General features: G+C 39.4%; 2 protein-coding genes across 2 annotated transcripts; both read right to left on the bottom strand.

Annotated features, from left to right (window-relative positions):
* Positions 1 to 9,811: 9,811 nt before the first annotated feature.
* LOC114180531 lies at positions 9,812 to 10,470 on the bottom strand. Its single transcript, XM_028066844.1, has 2 exons — positions 10,230 to 10,470; positions 9,812 to 10,170 (listed from the first exon to the last, which is right to left on the bottom strand). The coding sequence occupies exons 1-2, from the start codon at positions 10,468 to 10,470 to the stop codon at positions 9,812 to 9,814; spliced, it is 600 nt and encodes a 199-aa protein (XP_027922645.1).
* A 1,160-nt stretch (positions 10,471 to 11,630) lies between these two features.
* LOC114180530 lies at positions 11,631 to 13,996 on the bottom strand. The gene is made up of 5 exons (XM_028066843.1): positions 13,576 to 13,996; positions 12,847 to 13,339; positions 12,268 to 12,732; positions 12,066 to 12,183; positions 11,631 to 11,900 (listed from the first exon to the last, which is right to left on the bottom strand). Exons 1-5 carry the CDS (start codon positions 13,994 to 13,996, stop codon positions 11,631 to 11,633), a joined length of 1,767 nt encoding a protein of 588 aa, XP_027922644.1.
* Between the last annotated feature and the right edge of the window lie 1,535 nt (positions 13,997 to 15,531).

Genomic DNA, 15,531 nt, shown 5'->3' with positions numbered 1-15,531 from the left:
TATAATTATTATCATATTTCAAAAATATTATATTATTAATCACTATAACAATAATTATAATTATTATTATTATTATTAATATTACTTTTATAGTTTAAAAAAAATATAAAAGAAAACAAGTATTCAGATTAAAATATTTGTTAAATGTATTTTTACTTCAATTTTATTTTTTAAATTATAATGAATCTCTTTTTTATATACTAATAAAAGTTATAATAAAGTACTTGATCCAAATAATGTAAAGAAAAAATATTAACTAATAATAATAAAGTTTTAAAATTTATTTATATAATTATAGTGACAAAACCAAAGTATGATAATGAGTTAAAAAATAAAAGATAATTATATAAAATATATCAAAATAGTATTTTACATTACGAAAATAAAAATATTAAAAAATTATCAAATGTGTGTCTTAGAAACAATTTGAGAGACCGAAGGAAAACAACTATATAATCAAGGGTATGTTAAAATGAAAAATACTTTAGAGATCTAAGAATACTTTTTAAATATCACCATAACTAATGGTTTAGAAATAACGAAAATTATTTTAGCGAAACAAAATATTTCTTCAAATGAAATAATAATAGAGTAAAAATGATAATTTTTTTTATATTACGTAGTATTTTGACGGGTATGAGGACGAGGACGGGACAACTATATAATCAAGGGTATGTTAAAATGAAAAATATTTTAGAGATCTAAGAAAACTTTTTAAATATTAACATAACTAATGGTTTAGAAATAACGAAAATTATTTTAGGGAAACAAAATATTTCTTCAAATGAAATAGGTAAAAATGACATTTTTTTTATATTACGTAGTATTTTGAGGGTATGAGGACGGGGACGAGACAAATATGTACATCCCCATATCCGTACCATACCTAGTCAATGTCAGGATTCCCCGTCAAAACGGGTACGGGTTCAGGCAATATCCACGAGCGCGAGTTTATTTATCATCCCTACTTTGGTCACAAGCTATTATAATAATTATTTCGTAAAATCAATTAACTGCACTATATTTGATATCAATTTTATTTATTATACACCAATGTAGTAAAGGCTTTTTGCCCCAGTTATTTTCCTCAGGTCTGGAACCGAGGCATATTGGGATGAGGCCAAAAGGTACCCCTTTTGGCCTCGGTTGTTACTCGAAGCCATAGAGTCCCTTTTATGCCTCGGTTCTAAATGAACCGGAGCCATATGATTCCTTTTCTGCCTTGGGTCCACGAGAACCGAAGCCATATGGTAAAAATATTTTTTTTAATTAAATTTTTTGCGGTACAGCACATTCCTCTGTTCATCATCATAAATCGTTTTCTTGTTGTCCTCAGGATGATTACCATTGACAGAACCATTTAATTAACAAACAGAAATCAAACACACAAAACCATCACAACATCACTCCTACATTTCGAATCACCAACCACCTAAAACACATACTCAGTTCTATTCTGGCACGGTGTTTGATTAGGAACACACAACACATTTGTCCCTGTTGGGCAGCAAGAAGCATTCGTAACAGTGAAACCTGAAACAGTGCAAGGAGTGTTCATTTAGATTGTTTCAATATAAAGACGAAGCGTAAAGTTTAAGAAAATAGAAATGCACCACTAGCAATGACTCCAAGGTTTCTGGCTGTGTTGTTTACAAAGATGAATCTAGAACCATCATCACCAAAGGTCTTGTTGTTTAATTGGTCCACTAGAGATCTAAGCTTGGCATTGTATATCGATGCTGCAGCATTCATCTCTTCAACACAAGATCCATTTGTCCAATTATTCATAGCCAAGGGATACAGAGTGCAACCAATACGACCCACCTCGACATTCACGAATTTTCTTGCCCCAAGAGAACGCAGTTTCTGTCGCTGCCGTCATTTCCCAAGTTCCTCTCTCAGCCGCTTGTGCAGCCGTCGCAGCCCCCTCTCAGAACCCTTGGCTCCGAACCTAGGGGTTCCAAGTTAGCATCCGAAACGACGGTCTCTCCCACCTCCGTGATCGCATTCGAGCATCGAGCTTCGTAGAGCAACGTCGGGGAGCTTTCCGGCGAGTTGAGCAGCTCTGGCGCGTTTGAGTTCTCCACCGGGAATGACGGCTCTGGTGACTTGTCGGATTTGGGCGAAACTTCGAGAGTGCTAGAAGAAACTAGAAGCTCTAGTACCGCTGGCGCTGCGATCAACGAATCACTATCGCAGCGATGAATGCGAGACGCAGAGAGACTAGCGAGACGCAAAGAGAGATGAATAAGAGATGAAGAAGATGCAGCGGCGCGCGAGGAAGAAGTAGAAGGGTTCGCGTTTTTGTGCCCTAATTAAACTATATGGCCTCGGTTCAATTAATAACCGAGGCATATAGTCCTATTTGGCCCCGGTTCAGTGCCACTCGAGGCCAAAGACGTAATGGTTAGTGGCATTTTTGAAATTTCTAGCCACGTTTTTGGCTTCGGGTTTGTTCAACCGAAGCATTTAAGCACCTTTTGGCACCGGGTTTTTTTGAACCGAAGCCTATAACCCCTTTTGGCTTCGGGTTTTTCTTGAACCGGGGCATAAAAGTTGCTTGGAATTGCAAAAATGCCACCGCGCCGTTATATGCTTCAGTTCCTTGCCAACCGAGACCTATAAGGCGAGCTAAAAATGCAATTTTGCACTAGTGATACTTAAAACTGAAATTATTATTACATCATTTAGATTTAGTATTTACTACTTCGTTATTTTAATAACAACATTTACAAGAATATAACATAATTTTCATGATATTTCATTACATAATATTTTACTACTTAATGTACAAAATAAAAAAAAAATACAACTCGTGCGTACGCACGGGTCAGTCTCCTAGTTAGAGGAATATAAAAACAAACCCAACAGATAATAGAATAAATTTATTGAAAAAATTTAGGTATACTCTCAATGCTAGATGCCAAAGTAGTTTACACACATTCAAGAAAGTAACAATAGTGAAGATGTGAAATAGCTATAAGTTATTGTGATGCATTCAATTAATGCAAATCCTAAAGCTCAATAAATAACTAGTTATATTGCAATCCCATTGATAAAGATTAATTTACTCATTCAAAATCAACATCCTATTTTTTCTTGGTGCCTTCTTGGATAATACTTTGTATTGTGAAATTATTCTGAGGGGATATTTATTATTATTGAATCTAAATTAGTATTTAATTTGAAAACAAAGACAAATCTAGAATTAATAATAGTAAGTACTTAAAAACTTAATACGTAACATCCTGTTTTAATAGTTTTTATGCTATCAAACAAAACATTAAATTATGATAATTCAAAAACAGTTGATAGGAATAGGCCGGTATAAGGTATCAATACAGTCATCCTCAAAATAATTATACATGTACTGCCTATACATACGGCCTACACTTAGAAAAGGGTTACAAAACGCCCAAAACATCTAAGCAAAACTAAAGGTGAAAGCTACTGCTGAAAGCATCCAAACACCACTCAACTCCTGTCCAGGAGGGGTGTATCCTCACCTGCACTTTTAGCTGCTCACGCCAATCATTAAGGGCGATCATTGCAAAATAGAAAGACACAGAACATGTTGACAAAAAGAAGAAGATGAACATCTTCCTCCAATAAGGAGTTTTGATGATGATGATGACTTATGAAGAAGTATGGAAGACTTGATGATGATGCATGGAAAAATGTTGAAGACTTAAAAGAATGCTTCGATTCAAGAGATACATTGAAGACTTATGGGTTTAGTTATTTAGGTTTTGTAATATGTGTATGTTATTTGAAATAGTTAAATTAGTATGTCAAGAGTCAAAAGGAAAAACCCATGTAGTAGAGCACTAAGAGAATTTTATTTATTTGCAAAACTCACTAGAATAATCGATTATTCTTAGTGATAATCGATTATCTCAATTAAAACTGATTTTGAGAAAAGCCTTGGAATAATCGATTATACTGCTGATAATCGACTATCACCTGCTGATAATAGATTATCCTGACTGATAATAGATTATCACAGCAAGAAAAATATTTTCATAAAGTTTTGTGATAATCGATTATCACTTATGATAATCGATTATCTATGGCAGATGCGACTTAACTTTTCATATTCTTAACCTAATTTCTAAATAGGCTTCTATAAATAGAGTGGTAGGCTTTCATTATCAAAATACAGAAGTTAGAGAAGTCTGAGTACTTGAGAACTCTCTGTGGGAAGGCTTTGAAAAACCTAGTGTGGGTAGAGCGATAACTTTCATCAAGTGGGATCTTGAGTGATTGAGTGCTGCTGCTGTTGCTAGGAGAAGCCGTCATCCTTTGTGGGATTCAAAGGAGGTGTTCATTCCTTGTGTGATTCAAGGAAGGTGTTTTCATCCCTTGTGGATTTCAAGGGAGGTGTCTTCATCTCTTGTGTGATTCAAGAGAGGTGTTTTCTAAACCCTAATCTTTCTTATCATTGATTGTAAGTTTGGTTTATTTTAGTGATTTAGTTAATCTCGTTTTTGAAAGATTAACAACTGGACGTAGGGTCTTTTGATCTGAACCAGTATAAATACTTTGTGCAATTTTCTCTTCTCTACTCTCTTTATTTTATTGTGTTTATTAGAAAATAAAGGAAAGAATTTTAATTGATCTTTGATATTAAAAGGGAAAATATTAAAAGCACAATTTTTATTAAGAACCCAATTCACCCTCCTCTTGGTTTTTGTCCACGCTAAACATTCCGCTGCGCGATACCAACAATTGGTATCAGAGCTTGCTTTGATAGTTATTCAAATTTTTCGAAAATGGTTGGACAAAATCAAACTTTTGCTGAGGGTGCGTCTATTGACAGACCTCCACTTTTTACTGGTGAAAATTATCCTTTCTGGAAAGTCAGATGCAAATCTTTTTGGAGTCTATTGATAGAGGTATTTGGGATGCTATTTTAAATGGTCCTTTTGTTCCTACTATTACTGTTAATAATTTGCAGGAACCTAAGCCCTTTTCCCAATGGACTGCAGAAGAAAATAGAAGGGCTCAATATGATGTTAGGGCCAGAAATATAATATCATCTGCACTAACTCTTGATGATTTTATAGAATTTCAGTTTGTACAAGTGCCCAAGGAAATGTGGGAGATTTTACGAGTAACCCATGAAGGAACAGATGATGTTAAGCGTGCAAGGAAGAACTCATTAATCCAAGAATATGAGATGTTCGAATGCAACAAGGCGAAACCATTTACGATGTGCAGAAGAGATTCACCCACATCGTTAATCATCTCTCTGGGTTAGGTAAAAATTTTGATATTGATGAATTAAATATTAAAATTTTGAAATCTTTGAACAGGACATGGCAGCCAAAGGTTACGGCGATCACTGAATCTCAAAATCTTGCAACAATGTCCATGGCGGCTCTTTTTGGTAAATTGAGAGAGCATGAACTTGAACTTGGGCGTTTAAATGAAGAAGAGGACCAAGGAAGGAAAAGAAACATAGCTTTCAAATCTCAGATCATCAAAAGCAAAAGCCCCAAAGAAGATGATGACTCTGATGATAAGAATATGAGTCTAATGATAAAGAAGTTCACAAAGTTTATGAAGAGCAATGGCAAAGGTCATCACAAAAGGTATAAAAACGAAAACCAAAACTTTGTTTCAAATTTCAATTGCTATGGATGTGGTGAAACAGGTCACGTAAAAACGGATTGCTCAAATGCTAAAAAGGGTAAAGAGAAAACGGCAAAAAGGTTTTCAAGAAAAAGAAATGGAGGATAACGATTCAAGTTCTTCTTCAAGTTCTTCTTCAAGCTCATCCAGCTCTAGTGAATCTGATGAGGAAGCAAATCTATGTTTGATTGCTGACATGACTCTTCTGACAGTGAGGTAAGCTCTTGTAGTAATGACAATGATTATGATTCTTTGTATGATGCATTTCAACAACTACTTCATAAATCTAGTAAGTTAGATGCTGCTCACAAGAAATTAAAATATGATTTTAAGGAGTTACAAAGTAAGTTTGAAAAATCTCTTGAAGAAGAAGAAATTTTGAAAAATAAAATTTCAATTTTAGAAAATAAAAGACTGAAAAAGTTATATGTTTGATATTAACATTCTTGAAAAACAACTTGAAGATGCATTAGAAAATAAAAGTGTTAAAAAGCCTAATTTTAAGAAAAATGATTTAAGTAACAACAAGCAAGCTCCTAAGAATAAGAATAAAAGAACCATAGGGTATGGGTAGAAAAAGGTAAGCCTTATTCTAGGAATATAAATTGTGTAACATGTTTTTATTGTATGCAAAAGGGGCACACTTCAAATAAATGTAGAATCAAACATTTTGATGTCCTAATGGAAGATGTGCTTGGATTCCTATTATAAAGTAACATGTCTCTAACCTCAAAGGACCCAAATAAGTTTATTGGGGACCAAAATGTTATTGTTCTCTGTCTCACAGGTTATTTAAAATCAAGAAAGTCTCTTTGGATGTTTAAGAACTAGTATATTCATCAAACTTTTGGTATCCTGGTAAGTTCTATGATTTTTAAGGGGTTTGAGAATATTATATATGGTAAAAGTGATAAAAATCTTTAATTTCAGTGTTTTCCGAATAACTCCGCTGGGATAATCGATTATCTCAGGTGATAATCGATTATCAGCAAATCTGGAAATTCTTGTTCGTGGATATGAACCAATAATCGATTATCTTAAGCTGATAATCAATTATCTTGCATAGTAGGACGCATATTTTCAATTTTTTTACCGTTTGAATGAGCTTTTCAAAAATTTAGACCATGAGCAACAACTAGGTACTTCATAAATGCAAATTAAATGTTGGAGTTCATTTTGTTAATATAACATTTCCTTCTTTAAACCCATATTTTTTAATCTTTAGAGTCTCTCTTTCATTTAGGGGGAGTCTTTGATTAAGGGGGAGTATTTGTTCTTGAAATGTTTGTATCAAAAAGGAGAAATATTACATGTAGGAGGAGTTTTATATCTTAAACAATATTTTTAAGGGGAACTTAAGTTATCTGATTTAGGGGGAGTTGTCTAAAGAATTCATTTTTGATTATGATCAAAAAGGGGGAGATATATTTGTGTTATTATCTTGTGATAAGTTGTACCTATTTAAAGGGAAGATATGTGTTTATTGATATCTTGTAATACCTTATGTTTTAAAAAGGAGAGAAAAATTAATTATCTTTTATTTGGATTAACTACTCTTTTCTCTTAAGTTATTTATTAAGAACAGGACATATCACAAGTCTTCATCAATTTTTGATCATCATCAAAAAGGGGGAGATTGTTGACAAAAAGAAGAAGATGAACATCTTCTCCAATAAGGAGTTTTGATGATGATGATGACTTATGAAGAAGTATGGAAGACTTGATGATGATGCATGGAAAAATGTTGAAGACTTAAAAGAATGCTTCGATTCAAGAGATACATTGAAGACTTATGGGTTTAGTTATTTAGGTTTTGTAATATGTGTATGTTATTTGAAAATAGTTAAATTAGTATGTCAAGAGTCAAAAGGCAAAACCCATGTAGTAGAGCACTAAGAGAATTTTATTTATTTGCAAAACTCACTGGAATAATCGATTATTCTTAGTGATAATCGATTATCTCAATTAAAACTGATTTTTGAGAAAAGCCTCTAGAATAATCGATTATCACTGCTGATAATCGATTATCACCTGCTGATAATAGATTATCCTGACTGATAATAGATTATCACAGCAAGAAAAATATTTTCATAAACGTTTATGTGATAATCGATTATCACTTATGATAATCGATTACTATGGCAGATGCGACTTAACTTTTCATATTCTTAACCTAATTTCTAAATAGGCTTCTATAAATAGAGTGGTAGGCTTTCATTATCAAAATACAGAAGTTAGAGAAGTCTGAGTACTTGAGAACTCTCTGTGGGAAGGCTTTGAAAAACCTAGTGTGGGTAGAGCGATAACTTTCATCAAGTGGGATCTTGAGTGATTGAGTGCTGCTGCTTTGCTAGGAGAAGTCGATCATCCTTTGTGGATTCAAAGGAGGTGTTCATTCCTTATGTGATTCAAGAAGGTGTTTTCATCCCTTGTGGATTTCAAGGGAGGTGTCTTCATCTCTTGTGTGATTCAAGAGAGGTGTTTTCTAAACCCTAATCTTTCTTATCATTGATTGTAAGTTTGGTTTATTTTAGTGATTTAGTTAATCTCGTTTTTGAAAGATTAACAACTGGACGTAGGGTCTTTTGATCTGAACCAGTATAAATACTTTGTGCAATTTTCTCTTCTCTACTCTCTTTATTTTATTGTGTTTATTAGAAAATAAAGGAAAGAATTTTAATTGATCTTTGATATTAAAAGGGAAAATATTAAAAGCACAATTTTTATTAAGAACCCAATTCACCCTCCTCTTGGTTTTTGTCCAAATGCTTAAACATTTCGTTGCGCGATACCAACAGAACAGACATATGCAAGAAGGGTAAGCTAACTTAAATAAGAAGGAATCGTACAATTTAATAGTTAAGCATCAATCAAGGTCTATCACATAATTATCAGAATTGTTCAAATCACCACAATCATAACACACCATCACCATTCTAGACTCGATATCCGAATTTTGTAAGTGACATTGGAGCTCTTGGTGGCTTGCACCTTTGACGGTTCCCAAACTATGCAGAGTTGTAGGCACAAGGGGTATTCACCCAACCACTCCCAGGATAAGCCCCCTTCTCGTCTATGAGGGATTGGGTCCATAGACTAGGACCTCCTGCTACTCCTCCCGACATAATCCATTATACTCTATATGAGTCTTAAAGGTTATAGGAGCGTCAGGATACCACCAATTTGAGTCCTCATGTCCTTACATTCACTAAAACCATCATCTTTAGAATTTCCCTTGAAATCCTAATTCCACCACATTCTCATACAGACCAATTTCACACAATTCCATCACACTGACTATCATGCATAAAACTCACATACAAGATAGGCCATTATCACATCAATCCAATTAGCACAGCTTCATTTAATCAAAAACAGGAAGGAACTCAAATTCTGCAGGGAATCTCGCTAGGCTAGAGAATCTCGCCTAAGCTAGAGAGTTGTCTCGCTTAGGCGAGTCACTTTTTCCTGGGCGAGACTCCAAATAGAAGTAAAAATCTAGCGAATTCTCGCTCAGGCTAAGCTGGCTCGCCTAGACGAGATTGACTATCGCTCAGGCGACCAGCTCGCCTAGGCGAGATTTCGCGCAGACAGAGGTGAGTCTTCTGGTATTTTCGCTCAGGCGAGAGCTGCTCGCCTAGGCGAAACCATCAAAATCCTCTGTTTTCACATGCAAACCAAAGTTCATCCACACTCGAAATTCATCACACACAATTCAACATCAATTCAACACACAATCATGCAATTCTAACCCTAACAACAATTCCATGCGAAATTAGAGTGAGAGTTAGCTTCCCTTACCTTTTTGCCAAGAATTTACTTGTGGAGTCAAGAAATTGCAACAGAGAGAAATTTCAGTTTAACCTAGAGGAATCCATCACCAAGACATGGAGAATGAAGAATTACACAATCAGACCCAAATTCAGAGGTTAACTAGTGAATTCTAGTTGGAATTGAACCCAAATAAAGATGAAACCTACCTAGGAGAAGGAAGCGAGGGAGGAAGCTGCTGAGGGTCCTGTTGGTTGGTCTTCCAGAATCTGAGCATGAAACGGGTGGACAGTGAGATGGCAGAATTTACAGAAAAGAGATTGGGAGAGAATTGGGGAGCAGAGAAGATGAGAAAGATGAGGAATGGTGGTTTGTTTTTTGAGAGAGGGAAAAGTTAAAAGGGGTATCACATTCTCCCCAACAACAAAAATTTTCGACCCGAAAATTGAGACTTACCAGAGAACAAGTGTGGATATGACTTTCTCACGTCTTCTTCTAATTCCCAAGTGGAATCACCTGTCCTCTTGTCCCAAATGACCTGGACTAGTCTGATGGATTTCCCTCTGAGCTGCCTCATCTGAACATCTCCTAAACCAACGGGCTGAACCTCCACTGTAAGACCTCTAATCTGCAGATCTTCCATCTCAAGTACATGGGAAGGGTCAGGCATATACTTCTGAGCTTGAGACATGAAACACTGAGTGGAGGTTGGCCAAGGAGGAGGTAGGGCAATCTCATATGCCACTGGTCCAATCTTCTCAGAATCTGGTATGGACCAATGAACCTAGGAGACAACTTCTTCTGAGCGGATGCCCTTCCCACACCAGTAGTCGGGGTAATTCTCAAGAAAACATGGTCCCCTGGTTCAAACTCTAAAGGTCTTCTCCTCTGATCAGCATATGATTTCTGTCTGCTCTGAGATGCTTTCATTCTTTCTTGTATGAGCTTGACCTTCTCAGTAGTCTGCCTCAGAAGCTCTGGTCCCACCACCACTGATTCCCCATCCTGATACCAGCACAAAGGCGTCCTACATCTCCTGCCATAGAGGGCCTCATAAGGTGCCATGCCATACTGGTGTGAAAGCTGTTATTATATGTAAACTCCACCAAAGGCAGGACCTCATCCCACGCACCCAGATGGTCAGCACGCACGTCCGCAAGAGATCCTCAAGAGACTGGATGGTTCTCTCGGACTGCCCATAGTCTGAGGGTGATAAGCGGAGCTCATAGCCAACCTGCTACCCATAGCATCCTGCAAGCGTCTGCCAGAAGCGGGAGGTGAATCGTGGGTCTCTATCAGAGACTATACTCGATGGCACACCATGCAACCTCACGATCTCACTGATATACAACTGTGCTAGCTTCGCCATGGACATCCTCAAGTTTACTGCTAGGAAGTGGCACTCTTGGTGAGACGGTCTACTATCACCCATATAGCATCGTGGTTCCTCACGGTCCGAGGTAAATGGGTGACAAAGTCCATAGCAATGCTATCCCATTTCCACTCGGGTATCTCAAGCTGCTGAAGCATCCCCCCGGTCTCTGGTGCTCTCTTAGCCTTCTGACAGGTTAAACATGACGATACATATCGAGCGACATCTTGCTTCATGCCCGACCACCAGAACGATTCTTTCAGATCATGATACATTTTAGTCATGCCTGGGTGCATGCTAAAACGGCTCTTGTGCCCTTCCTCAAGAATCATACCTTTCACTCTAAATCTTCAGGTATGCAAACCCTGCCTCTGAATCTCAGTACCCCATCACCTCCCATCAGAAATCCTTGGCCTTCTCAGTGCCAAGTAACTCTACTGTCCTCTGTAGCTTGGGGTCCGATGTTGCTTCTCCTTTATCAGTAAGGAAATCATTAGACACGTGAGATGGTTACATCTAATGACTCCCTCATCCTAAAACCACCTGCAACTGCATATCTCTAAACTGTTCCACCAATCTAACTCCCTGACCATCATATGAGATGCGTGAACTTTTCTGCTTAAGGCGTCAGCCACCACATTCGCCTTCCCGGGTGGTACAACAACTCGAAATCAAAGTCTTTAGAACTCCATCCACCGTCTCTGCCTCATGTTTAACTCTTTCTGGTCAAACAGATACTTCAAACTCTTATGGTCACTGAAAACCTGAAATTGTGCACCATATAGATAGTGTCTCCAGATCTTTAGTGCAAACACCACTTGCTAACTCCAAGTCATGTGTGGGGTAGTTCTTCTCATGATTCTTCAACTGCCGTGAGGCGTATGCCACCACTCTCCGTTCTTGCATCAGAACACATCCCAATCCCTGATGAGGCATCACAGTAAACCTCAAAGGGTTTACCGGTATCAGGAATCACCAACACTGGAGCGCTAGTCAACTTTTGCTTTAGCTTTAGGAAGCTCTCTTCACACCGGTCGGTCCAAGCAAAAGGTTGATCCTTGCGGGTTACTGGGTCAAGGGTGCTGCTATCTGGAGAATCCTTCAATGAATCTCCTATAGTAACCTGCCAGCCCCACAAAGCTCCTTATCTCAGTCACTGACTTAGGGCGTTCCCATTTAGCACAGCTTCTACTTAGACGGATCCACTGATATGCCCTGAGCCGAGATCATGTGCCCCAAGAACTGAACTGAAGTCATCCAGAACTCACATTTTGACCGCTTTGCATACAACTGCTTCTCTCTCAGTATGCTCAGAACTATCTTCAGATGCTCCGCATGTTCTTCTGGAGTCCGGAGTAATCAAGATGTCATCTATGAAAACCACCACAAACTTGTCTAGGAATGGCCTGAAGATTCGGTTCATGTAGTCCATGAACAAGGGGGGCGTTAGTCACACCAAACGGCATCACACATACTCGTAGTGTCCGTACCTGGACCTGAAAGCGGTCTTCTGCACATCATCAGACTTGACTCGAATCTGATGGTATCCTGATCTCAGATCAATCTTGGAGAACACTGCAGCACCGTGCAACTGATCCATCAAGTCGTCAATTCTTGGCAGAGGGTACTTGTTCTTGATGGTTAACTTATTCAGTTGCCTGTAATCCACACAGAGTCTGGAACTACCATCCTTCTTTTTAACCAGTAACACCGGCGCTCCCCAAGGTGATACACTCGGCCTGATAAACTGTTTTTCTAGCAGCTCTTCAATCTGTTTCTTCAACTCCACTAGCTCAGCAGGAGCCATTCTGTAGGGTGCTATAGACACTGGTCCTGCTCCTGGCACCAGGTCAATGGAGAACTCTATCTCCCTAGTAGGGGGTAGGCCAGGCACATCCTCAGGAAACACATCTGAGAAATCCCCCACTACAGGCGTCTCCAAGGGTCCCCTCAGTCTCAATAGACAGTTGAGTCAGAATCAAGAAGCATTGAGATCCTTCCTTCATTGCCTTGTCCACCTGCTGTGAGGACACCAACAGGTCTTCATCTTCTAAGCTAGGAAACAACACTTTCCTTTCGTTGCAGTCAATGAGAATGTGATTGGCAGATAGCCAATCCATCCCAAGATGACATCTAGCCCCACCAAGGGTAAACAGATGAGGTTTACCCTGTACTTGCGCCCCTCAACCTCGATCTTGCACCTAGCACACACGGTCGAGGTTCTGACCAACCCAGAAGCAGGTGTGGACACCACCAGGTCATACTGGAGCTCCTTCACCGGAAGACCCAACTCCACCACTCTAGATTCCGACACAAAAGAATGTGTCGCCGAATCAAACAGAACATGCAAGCTCCTACCAGCTATCACACAAGACCCGATGATGAGGTTACCTGATCCAGCTGCCTCTGCACCCGTCACAGCATACACTCGACCAGCTGCCTGTGGTCTCGCACCTCCCCTCGTGATGTGGTGATGCTGTGATGAAGGCCTCGACACTGTGCTCCTATACTGGGCAATCCTTGATGAAGTGGCCCACCTGGCCGCATCTATGGCATGTCCTCCTGCCAGAAGCTGGGGGCAGGCATCCTCAGATGGGGCCCCCTAAGTGGAAGCACTGTGGCCTGAAGGCTGGACTGCTGGGGCTGATGTGAGAACCTCCTGGGCCCCTGAGGCTGAGGCCTAGAGTATGGCTTCCTCCTGTCGTCGTGTCTGCTCGTGGACCCAGATGGTCCTCCCACCTTCTGTTAGACCTCTGCTGAGCTTCAACTTCAGCCTTAAGCTTCTCCATCACTCTTGCCTTCTCTACCAAGGCAGGGAATTCCTTGATAGAGAGGGAGCCACCATGAGCTTGAGGTCACCCTCAACCCATTCTCAAACTTTCTACACTGCCAGTCTTCTGCCATCTTCAGGGTGTGAAATCTGCCCAAGTGTTTGAACTTTTCAGCGTACTCCGACACTGACATGTCTCCTTGCATCAGCTGCAAGAACTCAACCTCCTTCGCATACCTCACACTATCTGGGAAGAACTCAGCATAGAACTTCTTCTTAAACAGTTCCCAGTGATGGTCTCTGCTGTCTTCCAACATCATCTTCATGCTGGACCACCAATGCACGCCTCTCCAGCAAGAAGTACTCAGTGTATGCAAGCCTGTTCTCTGCAGGACATCTCTTAGCATCATAGATTCGTTCCATGTCCCGCATCCACTGATCAGCTCCATCCGGGCTAACTTGCCATCAAAGCGGGATGGATGGTGTTGTAGGAAATCCTCCAAACTCCACTCTTGCACTCGTGGTAGTGAAGCTTGGGAAGAACCAGCGGCTGAACGGTTTTCTCCTATCTGATGCAGGGCTTCCAAGTGCCTCTGCTGAGTCGCTCTGCTGCTAGTCTTGCAGACTCCATCTGTTGCAAGGCTAGATTTGCTGATTCACCATGTTAGCATTCTGCTGCTGCATGGCTGCTATCATCGCCTCAATTGCTCCCACCAAATGAGGATTATCTGGGTTTGGATAGGAGGAGGAGGAGGCTCTAAGGAACCATCAGATTAGTCAACAGGTACACAACCATGCCAAACACGTTACAAGGAACACACAACAGAAACTAAGCAAGCTCACACCTACAGATCCTAAAGGAATCACTGCTCTGATACCAAAAATGTAACATCCCGTTTTAATAGTTTTTAAACTATAAACAAAACATTAAATTAATAATTCAGAAGCAGATGATGAATAGGCCAGTATAATATCAATACAGTCATCCTCAAAATAACATACATACTGCTATACATATAGCCTACACTAGAAAAGGGTTACAAAACCCCAAAACATCTAAGCAAAACTAAAGGTGAAAGCTACTGCTGAAACGTCCAAACACCACTCAACTCCTGTCCAGGAGGGGTGTATCCTTCACCTGCATTTTTATCTGCTCACGCCATTCATAAGGACGATCATTGCAAAATAGAAGACACACAGAACACAACATAGCAAGAAGGGTAAGCTAACTTAAATAAGAAGAATCATACAATTTATAGTTAAGCAAACAAGATCTATCACATAATTATTAAATTCAAAATCACCACAATCATAACACACCACACCATTCTAGACTCGATATCCGGATTATGTAAGTGGCATTGGAGCTCTTGGTGACTTGCACTTGACGGTTCCTAAACTCTGCAGAGTTTTAGGCACAAGGGGTATTCACCCAACCACTCCAAGGTAAATCCCATCACCTCTATGACGGATCGGTCATAGACCAGGACCTCCTGCTACTCCTCCCGACGTAATCCATATGCTCTATTGAGTCTTAATGGTTACTAGGAGCGTCAGGATACCACCAATTGAGTCCTCATGCCCTTACATTCACTAAAACCATCATCCTTAGAATTTCCCTTGAAATCCTAATTCCACACATTCTCATACAGACCAATTTCACACAATTCCATCACACTGACTATCATGCATAAAATCACATACAAGATAGGCCATTATCACATCAATCCAATTAGCACAACTTCATTTAATCAAAAACAGGGAAGGAACTCAAATTCTGCAGGAATCTCGCTTAGGCTAGAGAATCTCGCCTAAGCTAGAGAGTTGTCTCGCTTAGGCAAGTCACTTCTCGCCTGGGCGAGACTCCAAACAGAGAGTAAAAAATCTGAGTGAATTCTCGCTCAGGCTAAGCTGCTCGCCTAGACGAGATTGACTCTCGCTCAGGCAAAACCAGCTCTTCTAGGCGAGACCTCGCGCAGCATCA

This window comes from Vigna unguiculata, chromosome 4 (assembly GCF_004118075.2).
Source record: "Vigna unguiculata cultivar IT97K-499-35 chromosome 4, ASM411807v1, whole genome shotgun sequence".
In the NCBI taxonomy this organism is placed as follows: domain Eukaryota; kingdom Viridiplantae; phylum Streptophyta; class Magnoliopsida; order Fabales; family Fabaceae; genus Vigna; species Vigna unguiculata.
This window is presented reverse-complemented; position numbering and strand designations above follow the sequence as displayed.

What these genes read in the sequence shown, in the direction of transcription:
- LOC114180531 (XM_028066844.1), bottom strand. Translation starts at nt 10,470, where the DNA reads ATGGCACCTTATGAGGCCCTCTATGGCAGGAGATGTAGGACGCCTTTG. An exon ending in GAGAATTACCCCGACTACTG is followed by an intron (nt 10,171 to 10,229) that starts GTGTGGGAAGGG and finishes GGTCCATACCAG; the next exon opens with ATTCTGAGAAGATTGGACCA.
- LOC114180530 (XM_028066843.1), bottom strand. Translation starts at nt 13,996, where the DNA reads ATGGAGCTGATCAGTGGATGCGGGACATGGAACGAATCTATGATGCTA. An exon ending in TCCCTGCCTTGGTAGAGAAG is followed by an intron (nt 13,340 to 13,575) that starts GCAAGAGTGATG and finishes AGCTTCTGGCAG; the next exon opens with GAGGACATGCCATAGATGCG. An exon ending in ATACTGAGAGAGAAGCAGTT is followed by an intron (nt 11,901 to 12,065) that starts GTATGCAAAGCG and finishes TGGGGCTGGCAG; the next exon opens with GTTACTATAGGAGATTCATT.